This window comes from Phalangium opilio, unplaced genomic scaffold (assembly GCF_054372755.1).
Source record: "Phalangium opilio isolate 3A_F unplaced genomic scaffold, DU_Popi_V2 ptg000024l_1, whole genome shotgun sequence".
In the NCBI taxonomy this organism is placed as follows: domain Eukaryota; kingdom Metazoa; phylum Arthropoda; class Arachnida; order Opiliones; family Phalangiidae; genus Phalangium; species Phalangium opilio.
The window spans coordinates 4,945,628-4,971,473 of record NW_028324155.1 but is presented as its reverse complement, the minus strand read 5'-3'; the positions used below and the strand labels follow the sequence as shown (position 1 = coordinate 4,971,473).

Here is a 25,846-nt window from a genome sequence, read left to right as displayed (position 1 = left end):
TTAAATGCCACGGCCAATTTGATCTAAGTTCTTTCACACTTTAGAGCGTGTTTTAGTTGGCCGTAGTTATGCAAATTGAAGCCGTTTAGGCTTGAGCGCCTTAACGGCTTAGCGCCTTTGAAGTTTTCTGGCGTGGTTGGCCCCGTTCTTACGAAAACAAAAGATCATTGACGGAAAAGATAATCAGTATTTCCGTGCTCAATTAACTTGATTCAAAGATCATTAAAGGGGTAAGTTAGTATTTTGATGCTAAATTTTAATTTAAGTTTTGTTTGTTATTTTATAATTTTATAAAACGGTTTGTAACAATAAGCCTTTGTTTGTTAAAAGAACCGAAAAATGAAATTAATCATCCATTAGATATTTTTAATTTAAAATTAAATTTAATTAGTAAGCCTTGGCCTATGGCTTTACGCCCCCCCCCCCGGTCGTACGGTCCACTACCCTTGATCTTCCTGGTGCCCTGGGGGCTGGGCCTAACACCCCCCCCCCCCCCACCGAAAGCTTGTTTGTCTATTATTTCCGAGAAATACCAAATTAGTATAATTATGATTATTTTAGTGTAGTTACTATTGTAATTTTTGTAAGTATTGATTTTTGCAATGACAGAAAGTTTATCTGGCATTGATTTACAAGAAAAGTGAATCATGCCGGAAGTCATGGCGGATTTGCTGGCCCTGATAGAACAAGAAATACCAGAAGGGCGTCAAAATCTGCAAGACAGTCATAGCAACTTGGAGAAAGTGGCTGAATATTGCGAAACCAATTATTTTACCTCTGAAAATAAGAGAGCCGCCCTTGAGGAGACCAAGAACTATACCACACAGTCTTTAGCAAGCGTGGCATATCAAATCAATACCCTAGCTTATAACCTTTTGCACATGTTGGACCTACAAACGACTCAGATGGCTGAAATGGAGTCCCAAATTAACCATATTGCCCAGACTGTCATGATACATAAAGAGAAAGTTGCTAGAAGGGAAATTGGTATATTAACAACAAATAAGAGTACAACTCGACAACACAAAATCCTAGCACCAGCCAATCCCGAGAGACCAATCAAATACATAAGGAAACCTATTGATTATACAGTTTTGGATGATGTAGGACACGGATTAAGATCCTCATCAGCTACTGGAAACACTCCTAGAGCTAGGCGTACCCCTTCCCAAATATCTGGAGCGGCTTTATTGACTGCTGCTGCTCATGTTAATGGAGGAAACCCCGCCACTGCTGGACCAGCCCCAACTACAAAACCTCCCACTCCTCCTCAAACTGTTCGTTCTGTCGGCAGTCTTTCCAGAGGATCAAGGGAATATAGAACCCCGGCACCACCTATTGCTCCTCCAACTGTTCCAAGCAATTATGCTCCAAATTATCCTTTGGGACACCCTAGATCCCAAGAAGCGCGTCGAGGCAGTGGGTATTCCACTTTGCCACCAATGCATGGTCACCATCAACAACAACAGTTACATCATACAATGCAAGGGCATTCGCAACATTACCATACTCAACACCATCCCCATATGCAAACCCTGCAAAGTGGACCGGCACATCATGGAACTCTTCAACATCATTCCCAATATCAGCAACATCATATGGTGGCTCAGCAACCCTCTCCTTTGCCTCCTCAGATTGGTATGGTTCATCCTTTGACCCATCAGAACCATCCCGCATTACCACCAGCTCCTACTCCACCACCACCTCCAGATATATCAACTATTCCATCCAGGGATCGGGACTGTTTGCCTGGTAAGTTTTATAGCCTTAAATACATTTTTTGTCTTTTTGTCTTTAATCATTCTGAATGTTAGAGATGACAAAGCTCTCCTGCTGTAGTCGTTATTTTGTTTAATTGTTAACGCTAATGCTCTTGAAAGAATATCCATTTATCCTAATTCATTATGTTTGCCGAAAAAACCCTTTTTAGTACTTTATTTTTTGCCTGAATTTTATAGACCCTCCCCCTCCTCTTGGACTTGTGGAATTTGATCGTTCAGGTGAGTTTTTACTTTGTTTTTTACGGCTGTTTTTTTATTTTTTTATTTATTTCATGGCTTATTAACACTGAAAAGCTAGTTTGATTATGATATTAACCAGTTTTTGTTATAATAACATTGCGCGCGATGTATTTTTTATTAATGTGCTATACTAACAAATCAATTTGACCTTAGATCATATAGACACAAAATTATAGTAGTAAAATAGTTGGAATTAGCCTTATTCCTGATCAGCGCCATCTACCCATAGCGGTGACTTTGAGAACTACTGTAAGCGGCAAGCCAATCAGATGTTGCTAAAATCTGGTGACGTCATTTTTGGTAAGACCCGAGAGTGCCAGTCAGTGACGTCACCAGACATATGATTGGCTTGCCGCTTACAGTAGTTCTCAAAGTCGCCGCTATGGGTAGGTGGCGCTGATCAGGAATAAGGCTAATTGAAACCTTGATGGTTTTTGAGTAAATTAACTTAATTAGCTTGAACCCCAAAGTTAACTGAATAGGGAGCTAACAGTTCTGACCCTGAAACGTCACACCCTTCTATCTCTTACTGGAGTTTCATCACCCCTAACGGTTGGAAACAGTATTCTACGCGCAAAAATGCCAACCAGAGAGGGGCTGCGTGACGTCAGACTATCTCTCCCCCCTAGCCAGTTGTTAGCTCCCTATTGATGCCGAATACGAAGCTAAGGAAGTTACTTATCACGACAGTGTCACCTCCTTTACCACCACCACCTCCGGAAGATGATCATCACGGTGTTTACGGTGGTCCCGACTCGCATCATTACCCACCACCATCTCCTCCGGGTTATGCCCCAAGAGGACGTGCCAATAGTGAAGATTCAGCTTCAGGAATACCCAAAACCTATATTGAAAAAGGTATTATTGACAACAACAGTGACAAGTGGTCACTGACGCGTCAATATCATTTCGTTTCATTGCAGTGATAGCCATCTATGATTATCACGCTGATAAGGAAGATGAATTATCATTCTCGGAAAATTCCCTGATCTATGTTGTGAAGAAAAACGATGATGGATGGTACGAAGGCGTTTTGGATGGAGTAACTGGTCTTTTCCCCGGAAATTACGTTGAACCATGCATGTAAGACCGATACTATATCTTTTCCAACATATATTATTACTACATAATGTTCGGTTTTTACCTTTTTGTCAAAGCTTCGCGCGCTAAACAAACAAACTTGCAATTAGAAAACGTTTTTGAATTTGGTTTTTAACATTTATGATTTAAAAATACATAAAATGATGAATTGAAATGCTTATCATCAATCATTTTCTTTTAAACTTGGCCTACATATATTTTTAATTTAAATTTACATAAAAGTATATATCTATATTACATAACACTAATTCGTTGAGCGTTTTAGAATATCTATTATATAGTTTTCTTTCATTTGTTTTCTTTTAAAAAAACAAACGATTATATTATAGAATATAGTTTTTTTTCTGAATAAAAACTTTTTTGACATGGTCCTATTTTTTGCTTCTTTTAATTACTTATACTAAAAATATATCGTCAAACGACATCGGTATGGGCACCGTATTCCAATTTATTGGATGGAAAATATCCAGTTTGACCAGCTTGATTTTTGACGTGCCACCATTCTCTGTTAGTTTGGTTGATAACTTGAACGTATTCATCTTTGGCAAGACTTATTTCGAAATTACTCTGCTTTAACGTTTATAACAACAACAGTATTCGGTTAATTATAATTTAGAAAGTTGGTATCCGCACGTCATGTGACGTCATGCACGTACTTGCGCTTTATATGATTCTAAAACTCGCCACGCAAATTCTTCAAAGTTGTCCATGGAATCGTAAATTTCGTTGTCTATTAAAGTGGATGGGGCTGGAAGGGTTGGGGTGGTCAATTCGGGTTTGCTATTCGTTTGACGTTCTGGAGTTGTTTTGATACAGTCTCTAAAATTTAAAAGAATGTCGTTATACATCGAAAGGGAGAAGGGAGACCCTTTCGATGTAGCTAAGAGGGAAAGACACGGGGGGGGGGGGGTAAAACTTTGCCTTCCATCTCGCTTTTTGGCGCCTGCGCTGTAGTCATTTTGAATCGTGAGAGAGTGCGCAGAGACGGATGGCAATGTATCACCCCCCCCCCCCGTTGTATGTAAAAACTATTTTAACTTACTGTTTAGACTCTCGAAATGCGTCATCCGGGGTTTCCAAATTGTTTTTACCATTTTTATTTACAACTGCGTAAATTGGTTCTTTCTTTTCAAGTTGGGGTGAAGGATGGCCACAACTTAAATTATCTCCGCGGTAAGGTTCATACGCAACAGGTTCTATAATTTTATGAAAAAAAATATTTTAACTTAGTATGATTAATTATTCGTACAATTAATTCATCTACTCTAGAATTAACTCGGTCTATTTTTCCCAGTTTGGTTTTCTTTTATAAAAAGTTGAATGTCTCCTTCCAAATCTAACTTCTCTAAAATTTTTCTGATTTCTTCTTGATTCTGCAAAACCGAAATTTTATAACTGTGTATAGTTTACGGGCTCTGATAGTCTACTTACGTCATCCTCTTTAGTAGCGTACGCTGAAAAAAGATTGCTAACATCCCAAAACGAATCACGTAGACATTTAACACGGTTCTTTTCCAAATCTTCGAACAACTTTAAAATTTAGGATATCTTTATTAATTATAGAAAATAATTATTCGAAGTGTCAATTACTTGGCAGGTTAATGATGTCTGTTTTTCCCATTGTATTCTAACTTCTTCCAAAGAATTTAACGACTCTTTATAAACAACATCGGCTTCATTAACGCAGTCTAGACTCTTGCTATGTTTCATTTTCAACTAGAATTAAGTTAAATATTCGTTAAATTAATTAAACCCAGGTAGTTAATCATGCCATTTAACCTTATCAATTTCTTTGGGATGAATGTTAGATTTTCCCATTTCAGCCAAAAGGGCTTGACCAATCTGTTCAGATTGTTTGCTTTTATGGAAGTAGTTACGTTTCATCTGGAAATATTAAAGAATTATTTTTTTCTCGTTTCAAACTTTATTTTTCCAAGGAGTAGTATAACGGGCCCACACCACACCCCATAGGGGATGGGGTGTGGTGTGGGCCCGATATACTACTCCTTGATTTTTCCTTGCTAGCTGGTTTAATACTTCGGAAACTTTTTTAATGGCACTTTTACGACAGTTTTGGAGTTTTATAACTTCAGCTTCAGCGTGTTTTCTTTTATGTCGGTCAATTTCTAGTTTTTCGTGCAAAGAATTGGCTTCTTTGATTAAATCCCCAGCCAGTGTCATATTATCTAATCCAACTAATTCCGTTCGGGCGCTTAATTCACTCCAAGCTTGTTTTAATGCCCTGACGATTTAATAATTATTATTATCAAAAGTGGAAAATAGAGAAGAACTTTGGTCAAGTACCCAATTTCTTCTTTACCACAACATAGTTTCGATATTTTCACCAGTGTCTTTCCATAATTTTCTTGAGCATGAGCCCTTGAGAAATTAATTTTAGTTACTGTTTGAACAAATATAGCCTTTGAGCGCCTATAGCAAAGCGGTACGGTAAGTTAACTTCTAGGCGAGGGGCTAATCACTCTTAGATTCTCCGTACACCGATAACGCGTAGTCCTTTTAGTGATAACGCGTAATCTCTCTAGTATATGTCAAAGATACAGCGTGATCACCGATTACGCAATGAGTGACTAGTCCCTCGATTACCGGTCAGTGGATGGACTTTAGTGTCCATATTATGTTTACTTCGTTAATATTAATGTCAGTATACTATTTCATGTGAAAATGTTTAGCAAATAATATTTTTTCGTGCAATTCCACGCTTTTCTTCAACCCATACTTTGAATAAAATTCCGAGAATATCGTTCAGAAAGTTCCTTAATTAAAAACCTCATTTACTTCCTTGTTAGGCAAAGGATTCCTGTCGCATCTCAGTAGAGACAAAATTTAAGACATCTATTTTAAATTTTATGTATGTTTTGCTATTGCGAAATATGCTTCGACTCGTTTTAATACGTCTTATTTTTCTCGTATGTTGCGAAATAATCGTTATATAACCTTCAAAGACGTTATAAAACTTACCTGAGTCTAAGAAACTCAATGTACTCATTCCACATACGTTTTCCCGCCTTTAATTTTCGACACAAAACTTCGAATCCCGTAAAATCTGTTTGGTTTTCATTCTGTAATGCGTAAGAAGGAGAGAATTGAATTTTGGTAGCTGAAAGATTATCGGGTTTTAACTTTGTTTACCCAGAAGCTCGAGGAGAAGGATTCCATTTTAATCCAATCAGTGTTAAACGACGCTTAATGAAAGGCCACTTTCGAAAGAGTGAGAGAAGAAAATACAAAGAGATTAGATAATTCTTGGCGAGATTCCTCTCAAAGGAGCGCCCAAACTTTTTTTTTACTTCCTGCGGTTCCGTTGTTTATCAAAATTAAAATGCTGAATCAACGAAGTACAGGTGTTTAGAATGGCAGCTGTTCCTTGTAGGTGATCACCAAACTCAGTACCCATACGCTGCGCGAGTTTGCTTGCTTAGCGGGGAAAATTGTTTGCATAAATTATAAGGTTATGGATATTATTTTTCTTCGGCAAGTTATTTTAACTATGATCAAAACTATGATGAACAAAATTCTTTCAAACTTAGGCATAAACGTAATTAAGTCCGACCAATTGATTAAAAGAAACAATTTCAAATAAAGAGAACGTATTTGTAATCTTATAAACGCAACTCATTCTATTCTAATTACCATTAATTTCTTTTCGGCGAACTTTGCTTAAATTAACAAACGACTATTCGCCAAAAACGATGTTCAAAATTCGCGGCTAAATTTGGCGGGAAAATATCGCGCAGGCGCTTTTTGCGTTTTAGGAAGCTGCGTTTCTTAGCGATGACGTAATAGCATACGGTATTTTTTTCTCGCGGACAATTTTTTTGTATTTAGCTAGTGTGCAACTTTTGAATTTTAGATTACACCCGTGTAGTTGAAACAATCAAACAATATAATATAAAGTAAGTTTTTCGTTGAAATAAGGTTTTTACGATTAATTGCGAGTAATATTGTTGGTAATTAAGCCTATATTTAATATTAAACGGGAAATGCATGCTAAATGAAGCTTCTTTGCTAAGCCTTGGTCCCTAGCCATAGAGAATAGAGTAATTTCGGTTGAGAGGGGAAGTGAACTGTGTATCCCCTACGTTAGGGGCAACTTTGTACTAGAGAATACTATTTGCCCCCGGAAGGGAAGGGGAGGGGGGATATCACTAAGGTAAGAGATAGAGGGTTATGACGTTGCCGTATATGGGAAAGAAATTACTCTATAGAGAATAGAGATGTCAATGTCAGTGAGTGTTCCCTGTCAAATGCCAGTTGCTTTTTTGAATTTTTGAGGAAGCTGGCGGGTTATTTAAAAATAATTTCGTTGCTATTCTCAGTTGGTAATTAATGCTAAACGATTTGAGATGGCCAAGCCTGAGATTCCTGAGGAAACTCAAGATGAGAGTGTCAATGATGGAGCTTCAACTTCCCAAGGAGGCAACAGCTCTGTTGATGGATTGCAGAATGGTCACATAAGAGGGCTTGGTTTCCCAAGAGTTGTGCGAACAGTGACCACCATTCCTTTGAGAATTACCGCGACTCGTCAAATAGATGTTCATGAAACACAGATGGAGGGTCAGGAATTGTTTGTGGAATTTCTTCAGGAACAAATTCAACAAGAACATGTTGAAGTACCGGCTGATTTGAGACAATTCATGAATAATTCTCAACCCCATCCAAGGTTTAAAACATTATTGTTTTAAATTTTTGGCCTCAGGTACATTTAATTGCTTTTTAATATTCCATTTAACTAGCGTTCCAAGTTTAGCGGAAACTGGGCATACCCTTAGAACTTTAGCTGATGAATTTGCAAGGAGTGAAGGCCGTAAGAGAGTTTATGATGAAGCTCAAAGAGCTGTGGTTAGTTTGTTTTTCTTTTTCAGTAAATTATGAGTAGTTATTAGAATCTCTGAAATCTAATAATGAATAAAAATTCCCCCAGTCAGGAATAGAAAATGTTACCAAGGATGATTTTTTGCTCTTTCTTCAAAACTTTTTTGTTGACAATCAAAATCCGAGGGAAAGAATTGTCACATTGTTCTTTTTCTGCAGTGACGTCATTATTAGTTCTATGAAAGAGAAGCTTTACAAATACGCAAAAAACTTCATAGAATGGTCCATCAATTTCATAGTTGAGAGAGTTTGCCAATGGGTGGCTGAGAAAGGGGGATGGGTAAGATATATCGCCATCTATGTTTGTGCCATTATTGCGTGCTTCAATCTTCACATTTTGCTTAAAATTCACCATGACAAAAGCTTTTGATTTTTGATTTCGAGTTTAACCGAGTAATTAAATTATAAAGAGTCTTTGCATTTGTTTAAATGTTAGAATGCAATGTTTGGATTGGTAGCTCAAAGTGTCCAAAGGGCCTTAAAATACATTGGCGCCGCTACTATCATCACTGCCATTGTAGCTGTAAGTATCGCGTACTACTGGAAAGGAAAATGATCTCCGTTGATTTTTTAGTGTTGGATTTAATGTTTAAGTTTTTTTTTTGTAACAGTAATTTTAAATACTGTTTAATATTGATTATAATAATTTGTAAGGTTTCTTTAAAAAAACAACAGAAAACATTTGGACTAAGTAAGACTCCCAAATTTGGGATTAAAAAACGGTGCTAGTTGTCTTAATTTTTTTTTATACAAAGTATTAAGAGAAGAGAAAAAAAAAACCCCAAAAAAACCATTGTGTGCCTTTTTTCCTAAGACTTATAATGAGTAATACATGTACGGTATTTCGTATATGTTTACTATTTCTACAAATATACTGAACTGAACTGATGTTTTAATACAAAGGGAAAACAATTTTTAATACAGTTTATTAAATAAATTAAACCAAAAACTTAATAATTAATAATATACACAAAAACATTTACCAATTTCAATTTGGTTCAAATTATTTTCTATACTATGACATTATTTAATTTAAATGACTGCCAAATCCTAGTCCACCATCCATAATTAAGGGTTAATTTTAATTTAATGAAATTAATTAAGATGAATTTAATTTTTTTGTTCCTAATGTAAAAAACAAAAAAAAAAAACTTTTGAAGGTATGCTTTTTTTTATTTTTATTTTTCAAGGTGAAAAAAAAAAACCCTGAAAATGTTAAATATTTTCCATTTAATTGTAGCTTTGTATCTTATTTTGATGATAATATTTATTTTTGTTAATTAATTTTGTTGGGTACTGACCAGAAATTAAGAAACATGTGATAAAACTGAGCATAATTTCCATTGTTATTAATTAATAATCAATCATATGTTTCATTTTCTATTTTTTTTTTTTCCTTTTTAAATGCTCAATGTATCACAGTTTTCTAGAAGTGCCATTAATTGTTTTACTTAAATTTTCAAATTTCTGCCATGATTTAATTAATTAACTTATGTTTATGACATTATATTTTTTGATTCATAATTTCAATTTCATTGAATAAATTTTAAATTAATTTTTCAATTTGCGTCTCTTGTTGTAAAGGTATTTCATAATTTTATTATTTATCTTTCAGTTTCTTATCATTTAATTTTAGTCTTTGAAGCCTTGACTACATTAAAGTAACGGCACTCCATGTTAAATACCCATAGAGGATTATATAGGCAAAGGCAGGGAGGTGCCTTTACTCTTTAAAGAGCCTCGCTTTCATTTCTCAAGGTCAATGATCTCATCTCCAGCACGAGGATTGCATAACGAGGGGGGTGGATGAATTGAGAGCATTGACGTCATGAACAGCCAATCATATTGCGTGTTTATCTAATCTTTTTTTGTTGCCGGATTAAAAGTCTCAAACGCCTACGTCTGACTTGGTTTCCCATAAGTTTCCGTCTGCTTTAAGCCGCGTTTACACGAGACACTTTGGAACTTTTTTATTTTATTTTATTTTTTTTTGCTCCGTTTATATTGTCGAGCTAGGACCAAAGAAAAGGTTTTACAGCTCCGAAACTTTTTGAAAATACTTATGTACACTTTACATTACAAGATGTAGGGAATATAATACAAAAGTAACATTAATTAAAATTAAATTAAACAAATTAAACAATATGAAATATAATACAAGATAAAAAAAAAACAAAAAAAACAGGATTTTAAATTGCACAGGAAATTGGGGCGAAGTTCAAATTTATATATTTAGGAATAATTTTAAATGACTCTTAAATTGGTTCACTGAAGTAATGGAAACTAGGTAATCAGGGAGAGCATTCCATAAGGGAATGGTCCTGCGGAAAAAGGAGTTACGTAAGCTGTTTTGGAAAGGCTTAACACTTTTTAAAAAATAATATTTGCATTTTCTCGTGAAAGATCTCTGGTTTTGTCAGCTTAATATTTTTTTTTGTACATTCCAATACGGTTTAAAACGGTTTCAAAGTGTCTCGTGTAAATGCGGCTTTAGTCACGTGTAGAGTAGCTTGGCTCTTAACGTACGCGTACGCGTACGCGTTTTGTTGGTGTACGCTTGTTTTATTGTTTGATAACGCGAAAAGTGGAGTGGTAGCGTGATCGGTGTTGCACAACTTTGTGAAATAATAGATTAATTTTTGGAAAGTATAAAAGGAGAATATCAAAGGGGGTAATTTTTTATATTAGCCCGTACGTGTCTTATTGTCACATGAGCCGAGAATCGTCCGAAAGTAACTTGGATTATCCACAATTTCAAAAAATTTCTTTAAGCTCAAGTTCTCAGCCAAGGGTTACTACGTCCGAAAAAACGTCTTCTTTCAAAGCAACCATTAGTAAAAACGTCAACAATGGTTTATTAGAAGACCCCAAAAAATCGTCGCTTTCAAGTTCGCAACCCTCCAAAATTTTAAATCAAGGCCCAGAAATAACTGAAGATGGAAGCCCAATAAATCAGGAGAGACCACCCAGAATCTTAACTTTAAATCCCCCATTAACTTCCGAGCATCAACAACAAATTAAAGATGAAAAGACAATAGTGAAAGTCGCTTCAAGTGTACCCGCCCCTAAGAAGAAACCTTCGCGACAGAAGGAATCTAAATGGTACAGCACTTCTAATGACAAGTATGGAGATTACAAAGAATGCACCAATTACCTCCGGTATGGTTATTGCCGGTTTGGATCAAAATGCAGGTACGAACATCCAGATGTGGACCAATTTACTGTTGAATCAGAAGAAACATTGGAAGGTGCGGAATCGGAATTGAGTAAAGATAAACCCAAATTAAACCCTGACCATAAGAAGTCCAGCAAGAAGAACAGGCCTTGTTATTTTTTCAATGGCCCCCGTTCTTGTTCAAAAGGGGATGAATGTGAATTTTTGCACATTTTTCCAAGAAGATATCAAAATTTTAGTGAAACCCCCGGTAAATATCCACCAGTTCTTGAAGTCAGTGAGGAGGAGAACAATGAAATTTGTAAAACATTTTCACGTTACGGAAGATGCCGGTTTGGTAATAGCTGCAGGTTTATCCATAAGTCCAAGTCTCAGCCCAATGAAATTGGTGCTAAATCACAAGAAACCGCCTTGAAAAATCCAGAAACATTTCTCCTTGAAAATTCCAAAGTACTTGAACTCATTACTGAAAAAAATAGTTCAAGCGATGCAACAGATGTTAAGAAGCCTCAGGATGATACGGGAAAATCCATCCAAGTCAAGAAAAACTTTATCAAACCATCAAAACCTAGTTTGTACATTGAAGACTTATCAGAAGAGGATCTGAAAAATCTTTGGTGAGTTTTGATGAGTTTTATTTTTAATTTAGGATTTGTTTTTAGTGTAGTTAAAATTAATATCCATTAACTTAATAGTAAGGATGAGTGGAGTTAAAATTAATACCTATTAATTTAATTTAATAGTAAGGATGAAATTTTTTGGGTGAAGAAAAGGTTTCAAAAGAAAATTATTTCTGAGAATGGGAATTCTTTTGAAGTTTATTTTTACCCTTCTGACCCTGAATGGGTAAATATATTTATTTTATTTAACCCTTATACCCTAGTTGTTTTTTACTTTGAAATTTTCTTATATATTTTATTAAAATATCAATAGCCCTTTGAAGTTAAGTTCATTGAACTCTGTATTGAAATCCCAGAGGAATACCCAAAAGAGGTATGACTCTATTCTAATTTCTTTTAATGATATGTTCAAGTTCAACTTAAAAACTAATTAACTTTATTTATTTATTTTTCTTAGATTTGTTCAATTAATTGTTTGAACAAAGATGGAACTCTTCCTGTAATACTTTTAAGGTACAGCAATTCAAAGTTTTGTTTGACTTTGAATTAGTTAGGAAGTTGCGCTATATCTTAATTAAATTTCTTTACAGACACATCAACAAAACAATGAAAGACTGGCTCTTATTAAAATTTGAGGCCTCAAAGAACTTGAAGAAAGTGGAACTACTTTTACGTCCATTTTGTAAATGGTTGGATAGAAATTTGCAAGATATTTTCATTGAAGGACTGAAAAAAGTCAAGAAAGACTTGGAAGCCAAAGCAGCTGGAATTGAATTTGTGCCTTGCGAAGATATCTTAGAAATGAGTCAAAAAGAATTTGAAAATTTTAATGAAGAAACCTTTCCCTCTGATACAACTCCACCCGATAGTTCCGAGGAAAATAATGAATCAAACCCTTTGGTTAAACCCCCCAAAGCTCAAGCTGATTTCCCCATGTTTACTCCGAAAAGAGGAACAGAAATCAAGCTTAGGAATTTGGAATTAACGGATCAAGCTGGCACTCTAAGTTGCAGAAAGTTGGCTTTGACCCTTCAATGTGGCCGTTGTCGTTTTAGATCAGATATTATAACACCACCTAATAGATTAAACAAGATTATTTGCTCGCGTTGTCATCATAATCAACAAGCCACTTTCCGTCCTCAACTTTTGCATCAATTCTTAGCAGTTTTGGGTTATTTAGACCTTGAAGAATGTTCCATTATCGACATTCCTCTCTCAAAATGCAATTTCAGTATTGGATGTTTGAATTGCAATCGTTCTGTTGATGCTGAGGTAAAAATTGTTTAGTAAAATGGTAGTCTGCGTAATTTACTAATTAAATTTGTTTTATCTTTCTTCAGGGTCTTCAATTTGGACAAAAACAAAATATTTGGTGCCTTTATTGCAACAGTAAAATGGGGATTAAAATTGAATCCGTCAAATTCCAATATTTGCAACTGGCCCCCATTGTTACTGGCACTGCTAAAGAGTTGAAGCTCGGTAAAATTATTAGAAAAGTTCATGATCCTGCTATTCAAGAAGGGAAACCTTTACCGGACTCTGGTGCTTGTAAACATTACAAAAAGAGCTTTAGATGGCTTCGGTATGTTTGTTTATTTATTTAATTAATTAATTAATTAATTTAAACCAACTTAATTAATAATTATTGTTAACTAATATTTGCTTTACTTTCTTATAGTTTTCCTTGTTGTGGAAAAGCTTATCCTTGCGATCTTTGCCATGATGAAAAAGAAACTGATCATGAAATGAAAAGGGCCAATAGAATGATATGTGGATTTTGTGCTAAGGAACAGGTAAATATTTAAGTTTATTTATTAATTATATTAATTAATATAATTAATAATAATTCTTAATTATATTAATTAATAAATATTTAAGTTTATTTATTAATTATATTAATTAATAAATATTTAAGTTTATTAATTATATTAATTAATATAATTAATAATAATTATTAATTATATTAATTAATAAATATTTAAGTTTATTTATTAATTATATTAATTAATATAATTAATAATAATTATTAATTATATTAATTAATAAATATTTAAGTTTATTTATTAATAATAATATTATTATTTATTTATTAATTATATTAATTAATAAATATTTAAGTTTATTTATTAATTATATTAATTAATAAATATTTAAGTTTATTTATTAAATATATTAATTAATAAATATTTAAGTTTATTTATTAAATATATTAATTAATAAATATTTAAGTTTATTTATTAATTATATTAATTAAGTTTTGACTGCAGTTTTAAATAATTAAAAATGGTTTAATTTAATTTAATTTAATTTAATTTAATTTGCTTTTCTAGCCATATACAAATGGAAAAGATTGCATCTCTTGTTTGAGTAGTATGAATAGGCGAACTGGAACTCATTGGGAAGGAGGCAAAGGTTGTCGAGATAAAGTGAAGATGAGCAGGTATATTAACAGTTTATTCCACCTTTAATTATTCAAAGTGGAATATAATAGTTTTCTTTTACTAATAATAAGCGTTTTGTTTTATTTTTTTTATTTACAGAGAAGATAAACAAAAATATAGAGGTGTTAGCAAAATAATTTCAAAGAAAGCTCAGTTGGCCAAAGCTGAAGTTTGGGAAAAAGTGTTTTAGGCCTAGTTTTTATTATTATTATTATTATTATAATATTATTTCGTAAAATATTAACTTCATTTATTCTAAAAATTAATTCTTGCCTACTTAATGTAGGTGAAATATTTTTTATACTATTTTTTTTTTGGCCTAATAATTATAAAATTAAATAATCTACAAAAAGTGGTTAACACAATTAGTATTTAATCTCTTTGTATTCTTTAATTTGAATTTGACACTTGAAATAAATAAAAATTAATTTCTCCAAAATTTAAAGTTAATTATAATGCTTCCAGCTAATGATTGATTACCTTTAATTACAGTTTGCGCTGCACTATTTTATAGCAAATACTTGTCACTTGGAAAATTGACAAGAATCAGTTAAAAAAAAGCAACCATGATGACTTTGGAATTGGTTTTTTAGTTCAAGAAATTTATGTTAGGACCAAATTTGAAGATCATAGATGATCACCTGGAAAATCAATTAGCAATAAGTAACAATAAATGATCACAAATGTTTGAATAGAAATTCACAATATTTTAATATTATTCATAAGCTTTTTAATTTAATAATTAGTAAAATCCAATCAATTAGTCATTTTTTCTGTTGAGCAGAACATCTATGATGATCACCTGGAAAATCAATTGGCAATAAGTAACGATAAATGATCACAAATGTTTGAATAGAAATTCACAATATTTTAATATTATTCATAACATAAGCTTTTTTAATTTAATAATTAGTAAAATCCAATCAATCAATTAATAATTAGTCATTTTTTCTGTTGAGCAGGTTTTTGAATTGCCATTTTTCACTCAGTTTCTGATGCAAAACTCTAGTTGTGGTTGAAGAATTTCCCAGAAAAATAATTAAGAACAGAACTGAGGAAACAAAGACCTGCAACAAAAATAAAGAAAAACGAATTTAATTATTATTTTTTCCTTTATTGATTTATTTATTTAGATTAAAATTATTAACTGTAAGTATAATTAGTTAATTACCTGCCACTCTACACACTGGGGTAAATTACTTAGCTGGTACAGAACGTAAGCATTATAAAGCTGGAAAAACTGGAAATAACAAAGAGTGTTAATTATTAAAAAATTTAGAATGATACTAAACATATCATATCATATCATGGAAGGCAGCAAGCACACTTACATATCCAAAGTATAAAAATGGCAAGAGAAATGTTAGCCCTCTCCACATCCAGGAATGAAAGCCCTCTATGAAATTATTTTGCTAATTAAAATTAATTTTCAGGGTAAAAACCTAATTAAAATTAATTTTCAGGGTAAAAACTTAATTAAAATTAATTTTCAGGGACTAAAAACCTAATTAAAATTAATTTTCAGGGTAAAAACTTAATTAAAATTAATTTTCAGGGACTAAAAACCTAATTAAAATTAATTTTCAGGGTAAAAACCTAATTAAAATTAATTTTCAGGGTAAAAACCTAATTAAAATTAATTTTCAGGGTAAAAACCTAATTAAAATTAATTTTCAGGGTAAAAACTTAATTAAAATTAATTTTCAGGGACTAGAAACCTAATTAAAATTAATTTTCAGGGTAAAAACTAATTAAAATTAATTTTCAGGGACTAGAAACCTAATTAAAATTAATTTTCAGGGTAAAAACTAATTAAAATTAATTTTCAGGGACTAAAAACCTAATTAAAATTAATTTTCAGGGTAAAAACCTAATTAAAATTAATTTTCAGGGTAAAAACCTAATTAAAATTAATTTTCAGGGTAAAAACTTAATTAAAATTAATTTTCAGGGTAAAAAGTTAAACTTAATTAAAGTTAATTTACCAATTGTAATATCCATATTATATCTTTCCCCCAAACTTCTCAATCTATAGAGACAGCCTTGTTGGTAGTAAAATTGAAGAAATTGCAAAAAGCCTGCAATATTAATTATTATAATTATAATTCCAAATTTCCAATTAATCAATTTTAATTAACAACATACTTATGTAGCAGGTGTACCACACCAATTGTCTACGGAATAACTCGTACATTAATCCATCAGGCCAGACAATAATAACTCCAGCTTGTATTGTAGTTAGAAAATGATGAGCTCTCCACCATCCTTTGATTCTAAACAAATAAATAAAAACATAAATAATAATTAAATGATTTACAATTAATTTAAACTGAAATTTACATTTGACTCCAAAAATTCAATTTGTAAATAAAAAAGGGTTATTTAATTATTATTTATTTATTAATTAATTAGACAATATTTCACTACTTAAAAATATTAAATTAAATTAAATTAAAATAAATAAATTAAATTAAAATAAATAAATTAAATTAAAATAAATAAATTAAATTAAAATAAATAAATTAAATTAAATTAAATTAAATTAAAATAAATAAATTAAATTAAATTAAATTAAAATAAATAAATTAAATTAAAATAAATAAATTAAATTGAAATAAATAAATTAAATTGAAATAAATAAATTAAATTAAAATAAATAAATTAAATTAAAATAAATAAATTAAATTAAAATAAATAAATTAAATTAAAATAAATAAATTATATTTCTACTAAAATAAAATTAAAATTAAAATTAAAGGTCCTTAGGCTTTAAGAGATAAAACTCTTAACTTAAGGCCACTTTAAAGAAAACAGGATAAAACTAAAGATAAAAAGAATTGGGAGATAATTTCTTACCTAGACCCATTAACAACCAAAATGCTCTCCCTTATTGTTAAAGTGCAATAATACCAAACTTGTAAGAAATGGAGTATGGATCCAATCACTCTGGAAATCAAAAAACGGTAACTTAACTTTCGTATCTATGACATATTTTAACAACCTCCAGACCTTATATTCTTATATACATACCTGTGTGTGAAAAAAATGTTCAGGAATGAAAGTATAAGAATAAGACAAGTAATTATAAGCTTGAATCTCTCGTATTCTTCCTTATATTTATATTTATCCTCTTCTTTAGGGAGTGAAACACTCACATCTCCTAATATCACTTTCAAATATAACCTTACGCGATAAAAAAAGTTAATTACTAATTAGTAAGTTTATTTCTTTTAAGATTAATTAAACTAAGATTTTTTACCCATTAGAGGCGGGTAAATCATTTTTAATATCCGAAATTTGCTCATCTCTTAAGGCCATAAATTTTTTGAGTTCCCTGATTGTATTCCTTTCATCTTCATTATTTGGTCTTATACTATTTTATACATTTATTAATTATAATATTAATTAATAATTAATGGGTTTTATTTAAATAACTTACTATTTCAAAGCTTGCACAATTTGTTTTTGCCGATATTGCTGATGGGCAATTCCTTTTACACATTTTGCCTGTACTTTGTTGGTATCATTCAAAGCTTTAAGGTAGTCTTTATGGTGACCCTTTTAAGGAGAAAAATTAAGTTTAAATGACCAGCAAATTAAAAATTAATTAAAAATCAACTGGCATTTACTTCTAATTCAGTAAACTCTTTGGTCAATACATCCCATTCTTCCTTCAGGGCTGTAACACTGACACTTTCCATGATTGGGAACTTTGAAGAAGAGTAACCTTTTTAAACAGGGAAAACTGGTGAAAAATATTGGAGTGGAGTGGCGTTGCGCGATGTACAGGTAAGATAACAAGAGTGATGTAAGATAGGGATAAAATTATCAATCTAATGAATGAGTTGAAAGGTTGAAAACTTAAGGAACAAAACATCACTTTCTTACAGATACAGTAGGCTTAAATTAAAATGTCGGCAATTAAACTATTATTACGAAATAACTTAGAAAACATACCTTAAAAATAATAATTTTAGCTCAAAATTATGCGAAACATTCTTCCTCCATCATTATGTCTTTATTATTTTTCTAACTATGTAGTGACGTAATGAAGCGATATAATGGTGCCGGTAAAGATCAATCGCCACCGCCGCGGTGATGGGGTCAAAGGCCACGGCTGTCTGAGTTCTGACTGTAAGCATAGCCCATTCGATCACGGGGCTCAGGGAAGCAAGCAAGCTAGGGCTGTGCGAATAGTACTTTTTAAGGTATTCGTCGAATACCAAATAGCAGTGTTTTTGGGAGCCATCTCTCGGCTCGGAATAGGAAAATGACCAAATAATTTGACCAAATAGTGTGAAGTTCAAAAATTCGACCAAATTAAAATTTCAATAAAACTATTCTACCAAATTTCAAATTTATAAATAATGGGACACGGAAAGGTACTATTGAACGGCTGAAAACTTATTTTTGAACGAATCAAAGGTTTTATTTTAATCAAAATTAGGTTAGTTGTCAATATATCCCTATTCGCTTTGCAATGTATGACCTCTTCCATGATACTATATTTTTTAATAGGTATACTATAGTGACATATTATTAGGAAGTTCAATAATTAGCTCCGCAGCGAGAAGTTGATAATAACCAGTACCCTTTAAGTTAAAACCTTTAATGATTTATTCTTGTCCATGAACTTCTAAAGACTGAGTGGCTGATTCCAGCTATAGTCTCCTAGATCACGCGACTCGGTGAACGCGGGTAATACTTAACAGTAGCCACGTCAGAATTTTAAGGCTGTGTCTGCCGAGTCGCGTCATCTACGGGGCCACGGTCCAGCGGACACTATGACAGCGCCCATAGGGATAGGAGCGTAACATTTATGTTCCTATCTCAATAACAGCGCCCTCAAATTCACAAAATCAACAGAAAAATTCAAAAACTGGTTGCGAATACCAAATAATTTGGTCAATAGACTGTTAAAAACATTCACTTTCACATTGTTTTATCCGCTATAGAATAGTCGGTTTTTCGAAGCTCATTATTTGGTATTCTAGAATTTTGAAAACCATTATTCGATTCGTCGGTGCGAATAGTAAACGTCAATTTTGACCAAATTATTTGGTCCGACCAAATAGTAACGAATAGTCTGCACGGCCCTAAAGCAAGCACCATGGATAAAGAATGCGCGTGAGGAAATTTGTTTTCACGCTATAGCGCACATGTCGGGGAAACTAACCTTTGTCCATTGTCATTACTGGAGGGAAGACTGCATCTCTCGCGATTGAACCATTTTAGGTGAAATTTCTGATAGCATTTTGACGTGTATAGGGACTTGGCAGTACTACGTCATGCAACGTCAGGCTACCTTCCACTAGTGCTAAAAAGCATACCAGGAGGAGGGGCTTATGTAGCTTTCATTCTGTTAAAAAAACATACCATAATGGCGGAGTTAAGCCCGAATTGCCAAGTCCCTATTGCAACCCGATTATTCTTACAGGACACCCTATTTATGGGGCGGCTAAACCTATAGCATCTTCTTTCTTCATTATTATTTTTATTTTACTAATTTTCTAAATAAGAACAGGAACAATTAGGCCAAAAACGAATAAAGATTTTGGAATATATTACACTTTTAATTTCAGAACTTTTATTTGATCAAGATCAACGTAAAACTGGGTCCCCTGTAAAATTAATTTACTTTCATAGGAATTAGTTTGATTATTATGATTTCAGGTTTCGACCTATTGGACAAACATGTTTATAGGGTAGTTTTCCAGCTGTAGGAATCCATAAACTCCTGTACTACTTTTAAAAAGTGGAGAAAAGTGTTTTAGAAGACATTATTAAATTACAATTAACTAATTATTAATCATATTAGAAAATAGAAACAATGAAATTGATAGTCACGCTCCCGCCATATTTTGAAGTCTGCCTAGCTTTTCAGCAGCGCCATCTAGCGGTCCATGTTGCAACCAATAAGCCTATTTCATTCTGGGTTATTTTTGGAGCGTTTTTGGTGGAACTTGCCGCTCCGTTTTTCTGCGCGATCTTTGCTGGTAAATATTTTGATTTTATTTATATTTTAAGGGTTAATTTGTATTAAATACCATATTTTTACTGCAACCTATCGAAAATTAGCGTTTCAAGTGGAAAATTTATGCTTAAGCGTGCCAAATACGTTTGTTAATTACGACCAAGGCTTAGGGGGCCCACGTTGCCGTTGGCACTTGGCAGTGCAGGTGTTACTACGACCTACAACCAAGGCTTAGTATCCTATGTCTTTTGGGAAGTTGGCTTGAAGCAAGCTTGAAGCTGTTGCCCATTTCAATGGTGGCTACGGAGATCTTTCCAGGTAAATATTTTATTTATATATTAAGGGTTAATTTAGATTAAATACCAAAGTTTTATCGCAACCGAATGGAAATTAAGCGTTACAAGTGGAAGCTTTATCGTTAATGATGACAAATAGGTTTATTAATTACGACCCTTGTCTGTTTGTAGAAAACATAACCTTAGTTGATTTTATGTATTGGTTATGAAACTATGGAAGTTATTTGGAACTGCATAGTTCTAAAAAACTAATGCACTTTGTTGTTTTGGTTAATTGCCCTTAATTGAAGCTAGTAGAAAACCTTTAACGGCAGGTGTATAATTATTAACTCCGAAATGAGGTTTTTAAGTAGCTGTATTTCTCTAAAATGTTTTCAATTAACAAATCTATTTATGTAAATATGGGTGTCCATGGCCAAAAATAAGCACAGGATACTGGACACTGTCCAATAACATTTTAAAATGTCCCATAGTATTTTTAAAAGCCAGTTTTGACCAATAAATTTTCCCAAAGTTTTGATGGCTTGACCATGAACACGCGACACTATTTTTGCACAGTCAAGTGGACAATGACCTTGATAAATTTTCGGGTCTAAGGAGTTAAGTCGTTTTTGTCCTTTGAGTATCTATTTGCCCCCCATCGAACCATACTATAGACTTGGAATTAAGACAAACAGGGGCCGAGTAATTAAGCAAAATGTTCATAAACATACCCTCCATAGGAAAAGCATTACACCCAACTTTAGAGTCTCATAACTCTGGTTCTACTAGAGATACGGGGATGTCTTTTGAGTATGTTATAGTCCTATTTTCCCCCATGCAACCATACTAAAGACTTGGGATGAAAACAGAGGCCGAGTAATTGAGCAAAACGTTCGCAAACACACTCCCTCCATAGGAAAAGCATTACACTAAAGATTGGAGGCTCATATCTCTGGTACTACTATGGGGATGCCCCTTGAATGTGTTATAGTCCTACTTGCCCCCATCCAACCATACTAAAAACCTAGGGTTAAGACAAACTGGGGCCGAGTAATTTAGCAAAATGTTCATAAACAGACCCTCCATAGGAATAGCATTACACCCAACTTTGGAGGTTCATAACTCTGGTTTTACTAGAGATGGGAAGATGCCCTTTGAGTATGTTATAGTCCTATTTGCCCCCCCATCCAACCATAGTAAAAACTTGCGGATCGGTTAAACAGGGCCCAAGTAATTGAGGAAAGTATTTATAAACATACCGCCCTCTCCATAGGAATAGCATTACACCCAACTTTGGAGGTTCATAACTCTGGTTCTACTAGAGATAGGGAGGGCCGGATTAAAGGGGGGCAAGGGGTACTGGCCCACGGGCGCAACGCTTGTTGGGGGCACATTGAATTAAACTATTTCCCCCCCTTAGCAACATTTGCTGTTCCTATTTTTTTAGACTTAAGGGGGTGCGCATTATCCCGGACCCCGGGTGCAAAATTGCTTAATCCGGCCCTGAAATAATTTTAATCTGTATTTGATTGTTTGAATTTTATTTTTTATAGCTACCATCTGTTTCCAAAGGAGAAATTTATGTTGGATTCTAGAATCAATAACTATTTTTTTGGCAAAAGGCACCCAATATTAATCAGATTAATGAACACATTACAATCCCCTTCTTAAATAAGGTCTACACTTTGATTTTATCCGTTGAAAGGGAATCTCATTACCAAAACTATTTAGACAGCCTGTGAGACATTTAGGCAATTATTAGGGTATTTAGTTTATTATTTATTATTCTATTTATTGTTAGAAGGGAAGCGCTTGTGTCCTTTAAGTTTTAGGGATTTTTCTTTTCGCCAGGACATAAATAAAATCTTACTTATGGAATAGGTGAACACTGGTCCTAGCCCTCCCTTTTAAGAATAATGAACTCGTAATCAGGATTTCAAGGGTGAGATTCCCTTTGCGGTGTTAAGGTATCTAGTTTATGGTTTTAATTATAAATATTTTTAGGGGAAAAGCGTTTGGCAACTCCTTGAGGGAGTTTTGTAGGATTTAAATAAATTTATGATTTATGTTTAAGGTAGAAGGTTGCTTATACGCTTTGTCCTTTAAAGTAAGCACGATTTTAAGCGGGGTTTAAGGCGAGGCTTAGCTTTTTACGGTATTCTTTCCCTATTACTGTTACGAGTGTGCCTTTTATGCCAAAAAAATAGTCATTTGTCTTATGCCTGAACATTTTGCGTTACATCATGCGAGAATACTCTTGTGGATTCTCATATTAAGGTAATTAATTTGAAGTTACGTGTGTACCATTTTTTCTCAAATATTAATTCGAATTTTCCTTGCGCAGGAAGAAGTGGACGTCTGCAAGTGGACTTTCATTGGAAATCCCATGCTAAGGACGAAGTGGACGACTGCGAGTGGACTCTCATTGGAAATCCCATGCTAAGGACGAAGTGGACGACTGCGAGTGGACTCTCATTGGAAATCCCATGCTAAGGACGAAGTTTCCTGGTTTTGGGGGCTCCATAGCGGGCCTTAGTTTAAATTTAATAATTCCCGAGTCAAACAGGGACTTGTTAAATTTAAATTGGGCTCGCAAGGCTTACTTTGGGGGTGGTAGCTTAAGTTTAAATTTAAAGTTTCGATATTGGGGAAGGAACAAAAACAGTCGAAAAACACTTAGGGTAGTTTTTTTGACCTTTTTTGGCTCCTTTTTTTATTATTTTTAAAAAAATTTGATTTTTTTATAAATTTTTTATAAATTTTTTATAAATTTTTAATAAATTTTTTTTTATTTTTTTAAAAAATAATTAATTGCCTTTTTTTTGCTATTTTATTAAATAATAAGCCTAAAAGGGGTCAAAAAAAACCTCCCTAAGTCCAGACATTTTAAAATAGAAACCAAGTCTAGTATTTAAATAAATTCAAGAAAAGAAAGAACGAGGTTTAGGGCAAAATTTATTCAATAAAAAACAAAAAAAACCAAAGTGTTTACAAAAATTTCGAACAAAAAAATATTAAAGGGTTTTGTAAGTTAAAGTTTGAACGCAAAAAAAATAATAAGTAGTTACAAATAAAATTTGCGAGCAAAAAAATTAAGTTAAGTGGTTACATGAAAAGTTTTCAAGTAAAAAAGATGTATTTTGTCTCTTCTAGCTTCGATGATTTCCTCCATATCTTTAAGTCATCGCTGAGAGAAAGAGCAAGCCCAGAAGACATCATGTAACGTGAATCCAACGAAGCGTGTCATCAGGAATGATACATAGCAAGTCCAAAACAGCGGAAGTCCATCAGGAATGATACGTCTCGGAATGACAAGCAACGGAAAAATCCAAGAATATCAGCTGCATCTATAAACGAAAATATTAATAACACATCTTAAACTATTGCCTATTTTTGGGCAGAACAAAATAATCTCTTAGATTTAAATAATTTAAGAAAATTGTGTCCTTAATTAAAAAACGTGCTACCAAAACCGGCGACCAACTACCCCGAATTAAAGAAAAGCTTGATTACCGCGATTGCCAACCTTAATTAAATAATCTGGCTAACTAATTATTTCCCAAAATTGTATAGACAATAATTTTAGAAAAACCATTTTAAAATAATTTATGTACCCTTTTATTACCCTATTAATTTAAAGCATCCCCTAAACGAATTTTAGAAAAACATCTACCATTTATTTAAATTAAATTACGTAACTTAATCATGAAAATAATTTAAAACATCCCCTAAACTATTTCCCATAGAACCGATAAATAAAAAACTTTGGGACAAGGCTTAGGATAGCGCGACCTCATGTCTTAAAATTATCTCTTCGGGACTTGATTTTCGAAAATCTGTCGCTTTATCTCTAAATTAATTTAAAATACCCCCTTGACTGATCTTAGGAAAACCTGCTTTTATTTTAAACTATTCCCACGGACAGACCCCGTAAATAACTAGGGTTTAAAAGGGACAAGGCTGAAAATTAGGCTTAGGGCAACCTCGTGTCTTAAAAATATCCCGGCAGAACTTGATTTCCGAAATCTGTCTCTTTACCTCTAAATTAATTTAAAATATCCCCTTGACTAATTTTAGGAAAACCTGCTTTTATTTTAAAACTATTCCCACGGACAGACCCCGTAAATATCTAGGGTTTAAATGGGACAAGGCTTAAACTTAGGCTTAGGGCAACCTCGTGTCTTAAAAATATCCCGGCAGATCTTGATTTCCGAAAATCTGTCGCGTTATCTCTAACCTAGTGTCTTAAAATTATCTCTTCGGGACTTGATTTTCGAAAATCTGTCGCTTTACCTCTAAATTAATTTAAAATATCCCCTTGACTAATTTTAGGAAAACCTGCTTTTATTTTAAAACTATTCCCACGGACAGACCCCGTAAATATCTAGGGTTTAAATGGGACAAGGCTTAAACTTAGGCTTAGGGCAACCTCGTGTCTTAAAAATATCCCGGCAGAACTTGATTTCCGAAAATCTGTCGCGATATCTCTAAATTAATTACGTACCCCGTTTAATAGCGTGTAATAATAGGCCCTAAACTAATTATTACGGGATTATCTCTTGTCCAACATCTCGTTGTAAAATTTTATTTATGGTACTTGATTTTTAATAAATAAATAAAAATAACTAACATTTAACACTACCTAATTAATTTAAATACTTGAAATAAAATAAATAATCTAAGGGGAGCTAGATGAGTTTGGATTATTGTAAAGTTAGGCTTACGGACTGTTAAAGCACCACGAGGTGAAGCAATGGCTGCCAAATAAGTTGAAGAGCGTCGAATTCAGCTTGCGTCCTCGGCAAAAACGATCAGAGAAATGACGGAGCTATCAAGAATCGACCTGAAAAGCCGGGATCACGATCAGCTGAACGAGAAAGGTTTTTCCAAGCGACCTCCACGACGGTTTCTAGGCAAAGATTGAGCCGTCTGACCTCGACAGCTTCCAGGCAGCGAATGAGCAGACTGACCTTTGCCTGTAACCAAATACATTTCCAACGTCGGGGGGCGCTAAAAGCTACTATGCGCGGACTCGGTTGCGCACTATCCCGGGCACGAAATCCAAATAGCTGAACACTGTTAGGCCTAAATGAATGAACGCTAGGCCTATATGAATGAACGGTAGTACTAAATGAATGGACAATCATTACCTTTTACCATTAACATCTGTCGTGACGTCACAAGTCAATAACCTCGTTGACGTCGTAGGTGACGTCACCGGATATGACGTCATGACACGTCACCGGATATGACGTCATGACACGTCACCGGATATGACGTCATGACACGTCACCGGATATGACGTCATTGGTCACGTCACCCGATATGACGTCATAGCAAAAT

General features: G+C 33.4%; 5 protein-coding genes and 1 long non-coding RNA gene across 11 annotated transcripts; 4 read left to right on the top strand and 2 right to left on the bottom strand.

Moving 5' to 3' along the window:
* The first annotated feature begins 71 nt into the window (after window positions 1-71).
* Window positions 72-3,496, top strand: Abi (tyrosine kinase Abl). 2 transcript variants are annotated; one of them, XM_089868060.1, is made up of 5 exons: window positions 72-230; window positions 610-1,752; window positions 1,959-2,000; window positions 2,712-2,879; window positions 2,945-3,496. In XM_089868060.1, the coding sequence occupies exons 2-5, from the start codon at window positions 648-650 to the stop codon at window positions 3,106-3,108; spliced, it is 1,479 nt and encodes a 492-aa protein (XP_089724186.1). In that variant the 5' UTR covers window positions 72-230; window positions 610-647; the 3' UTR covers window positions 3,109-3,496. The 2 variants fall into 2 exon arrangements, with proteins under 2 accessions (XP_089724186.1, XP_089724187.1); XM_089868061.1 differs by lacking the exon at window positions 1,959-2,000.
* LOC149692349 (proline-serine-threonine phosphatase-interacting protein 1-like) lies at window positions 3,316-6,584 on the bottom strand. 3 transcript variants are annotated; one of them, XM_089868063.1, is made up of 12 exons: window positions 6,431-6,584; window positions 6,273-6,340; window positions 6,102-6,202; window positions 5,427-5,501; window positions 5,160-5,364; window positions 4,902-5,006; window positions 4,713-4,838; window positions 4,554-4,652; window positions 4,399-4,495; window positions 4,165-4,318; window positions 3,779-3,941; window positions 3,316-3,692 (listed from the first exon to the last, which is right to left on the bottom strand). In XM_089868063.1, exons 2-12 carry the CDS (start codon window positions 6,297-6,299, stop codon window positions 3,537-3,539), a joined length of 1,308 nt encoding a protein of 435 aa, XP_089724189.1. In that variant the 5' UTR covers window positions 6,300-6,340; window positions 6,431-6,584; the 3' UTR covers window positions 3,316-3,536. The 3 variants fall into 3 exon arrangements, with proteins under 3 accessions (XP_089724189.1, XP_089724190.1, XP_089724191.1); XM_089868064.1 differs by having other exon boundaries at window positions 3,316-3,689; window positions 6,273-6,579; XM_089868065.1 differs by lacking the exons at window positions 6,273-6,340; window positions 6,431-6,584 and having other exon boundaries at window positions 5,443-5,501; window positions 6,102-6,265.
* A 297-nt stretch (window positions 6,585-6,881) lies between these two features.
* Window positions 6,882-9,578, top strand: LOC149692348 (uncharacterized). 2 transcript variants are annotated; one of them, XM_089868067.1, is made up of 5 exons: window positions 6,882-7,036; window positions 7,460-7,803; window positions 7,877-7,982; window positions 8,065-8,295; window positions 8,452-9,578. In XM_089868067.1, exons 2-5 carry the CDS (start codon window positions 7,487-7,489, stop codon window positions 8,569-8,571), a joined length of 774 nt encoding a protein of 257 aa, XP_089724193.1. In that variant the 5' UTR covers window positions 6,882-7,036; window positions 7,460-7,486; the 3' UTR covers window positions 8,572-9,578. The 2 variants fall into 2 exon arrangements, with proteins under 2 accessions (XP_089724193.1, XP_089724192.1); XM_089868066.1 differs by lacking the exon at window positions 6,882-7,036 and adding an exon at window positions 7,351-7,369.
* Window positions 9,579-10,571: 993 nt separating this feature from the next.
* On the top strand, window positions 10,572-14,690 carry Rchy1 (Ring finger and CHY zinc finger domain containing 1). Its single transcript, XM_089868055.1, has 9 exons — window positions 10,572-11,807; window positions 11,934-12,036; window positions 12,124-12,183; window positions 12,268-12,323; window positions 12,401-13,082; window positions 13,151-13,392; window positions 13,489-13,603; window positions 14,141-14,250; window positions 14,351-14,690. Exons 1-9 carry the CDS (start codon window positions 10,726-10,728, stop codon window positions 14,439-14,441), a joined length of 2,541 nt encoding a protein of 846 aa, XP_089724181.1. The 5' UTR covers window positions 10,572-10,725; the 3' UTR covers window positions 14,442-14,690.
* Window positions 14,691-15,098: 408 nt separating this feature from the next.
* Window positions 15,099-18,349, bottom strand: LOC149692346 (transmembrane protein 120 homolog). Its single transcript, XM_089868054.1, has 11 exons — window positions 18,209-18,349; window positions 17,881-17,978; window positions 17,691-17,809; window positions 17,511-17,624; window positions 17,282-17,434; window positions 17,108-17,197; window positions 16,397-16,524; window positions 16,237-16,329; window positions 15,583-15,647; window positions 15,423-15,491; window positions 15,099-15,318 (listed from the first exon to the last, which is right to left on the bottom strand). The coding sequence occupies exons 2-11, from the start codon at window positions 17,950-17,952 to the stop codon at window positions 15,190-15,192; spliced, it is 1,032 nt and encodes a 343-aa protein (XP_089724180.1). The 5' UTR covers window positions 17,953-17,978; window positions 18,209-18,349; the 3' UTR covers window positions 15,099-15,189.
* A 214-nt stretch (window positions 18,350-18,563) lies between these two features.
* On the top strand, window positions 18,564-23,202 carry LOC149692345 (uncharacterized). 2 transcript variants are annotated; one of them, XR_016382675.1, is made up of 5 exons: window positions 18,564-18,698; window positions 18,770-20,247; window positions 20,330-20,543; window positions 22,057-22,780; window positions 22,848-23,202. It is a non-coding gene; the product is annotated as an uncharacterized LOC149692345 (long non-coding RNA). The 2 variants fall into 2 exon arrangements; XR_016382674.1 differs by having other exon boundaries at window positions 18,564-20,247.
* Window positions 23,203-25,846: the final 2,644 nt, after the last annotated feature.

Coding starts and splice junctions, on each gene's coding strand:
- Rchy1 (XM_089868055.1), top strand. CDS start 10,726: ATGAGCCGAGAATCGTCCGAAAGTAACTTGGATTATCCACAATTTCAA. Junction 13,393..13,488: donor AAGAGCTTTAGATGGCTTCG/GTATGTTTGTTT, acceptor ACTTTCTTATAG/TTTTCCTTGTTGTGGAAAAG. Junction 13,604..14,140: donor GATTTTGTGCTAAGGAACAG/GTAAATATTTAA, acceptor TTGCTTTTCTAG/CCATATACAAATGGAAAAGA.
- LOC149692349 (XM_089868063.1), bottom strand. CDS start 6,299: ATGGAATCCTTCTCCTCGAGCTTCTGG. Junction 5,365..5,426: donor TGTGGTAAAGAAGAAATTGG/GTACTTGACCAA, acceptor TTAAATCGTCAG/GGCATTAAAACAAGCTTGGA. Junction 3,942..4,164: donor GCATTTCGAGAGTCTAAACA/GTAAGTTAAAAT, acceptor TTTAAATTTTAG/AGACTGTATCAAAACAACTC.
- LOC149692348 (XM_089868066.1), top strand. Junction 7,804..7,876: donor AATTCTCAACCCCATCCAAG/GTTTAAAACATT, acceptor CCATTTAACTAG/CGTTCCAAGTTTAGCGGAAA. Junction 7,983..8,064: donor ATGAAGCTCAAAGAGCTGTG/GTTAGTTTGTTT, acceptor AAATTCCCCCAG/TCAGGAATAGAAAATGTTAC.
- Abi (XM_089868060.1), top strand. CDS start 648: ATGCCGGAAGTCATGGCGGATTTGCTGGCCCTGATAGAACAAGAAATA. Junction 1,753..1,958: donor GGATCGGGACTGTTTGCCTG/GTAAGTTTTATA, acceptor TGAATTTTATAG/ACCCTCCCCCTCCTCTTGGA. Junction 2,001..2,711: donor TGTGGAATTTGATCGTTCAG/GTGAGTTTTTAC, acceptor TTATCACGACAG/TGTCACCTCCTTTACCACCA.
- LOC149692346 (XM_089868054.1), bottom strand. CDS start 17,952: ATGGAAAGTGTCAGTGTTACAGCCCTGAAGGAAGAATGGGATGTATTG. Junction 17,435..17,510: donor GATTTACCCGCCTCTAATGG/GTAAAAAATCTT, acceptor TTATCGCGTAAG/GTTATATTTGAAAGTGATAT. Junction 15,648..16,236: donor TAATATGGATATTACAATTG/GTAAATTAACTT, acceptor ATAATTTCATAG/AGGGCTTTCATTCCTGGATG.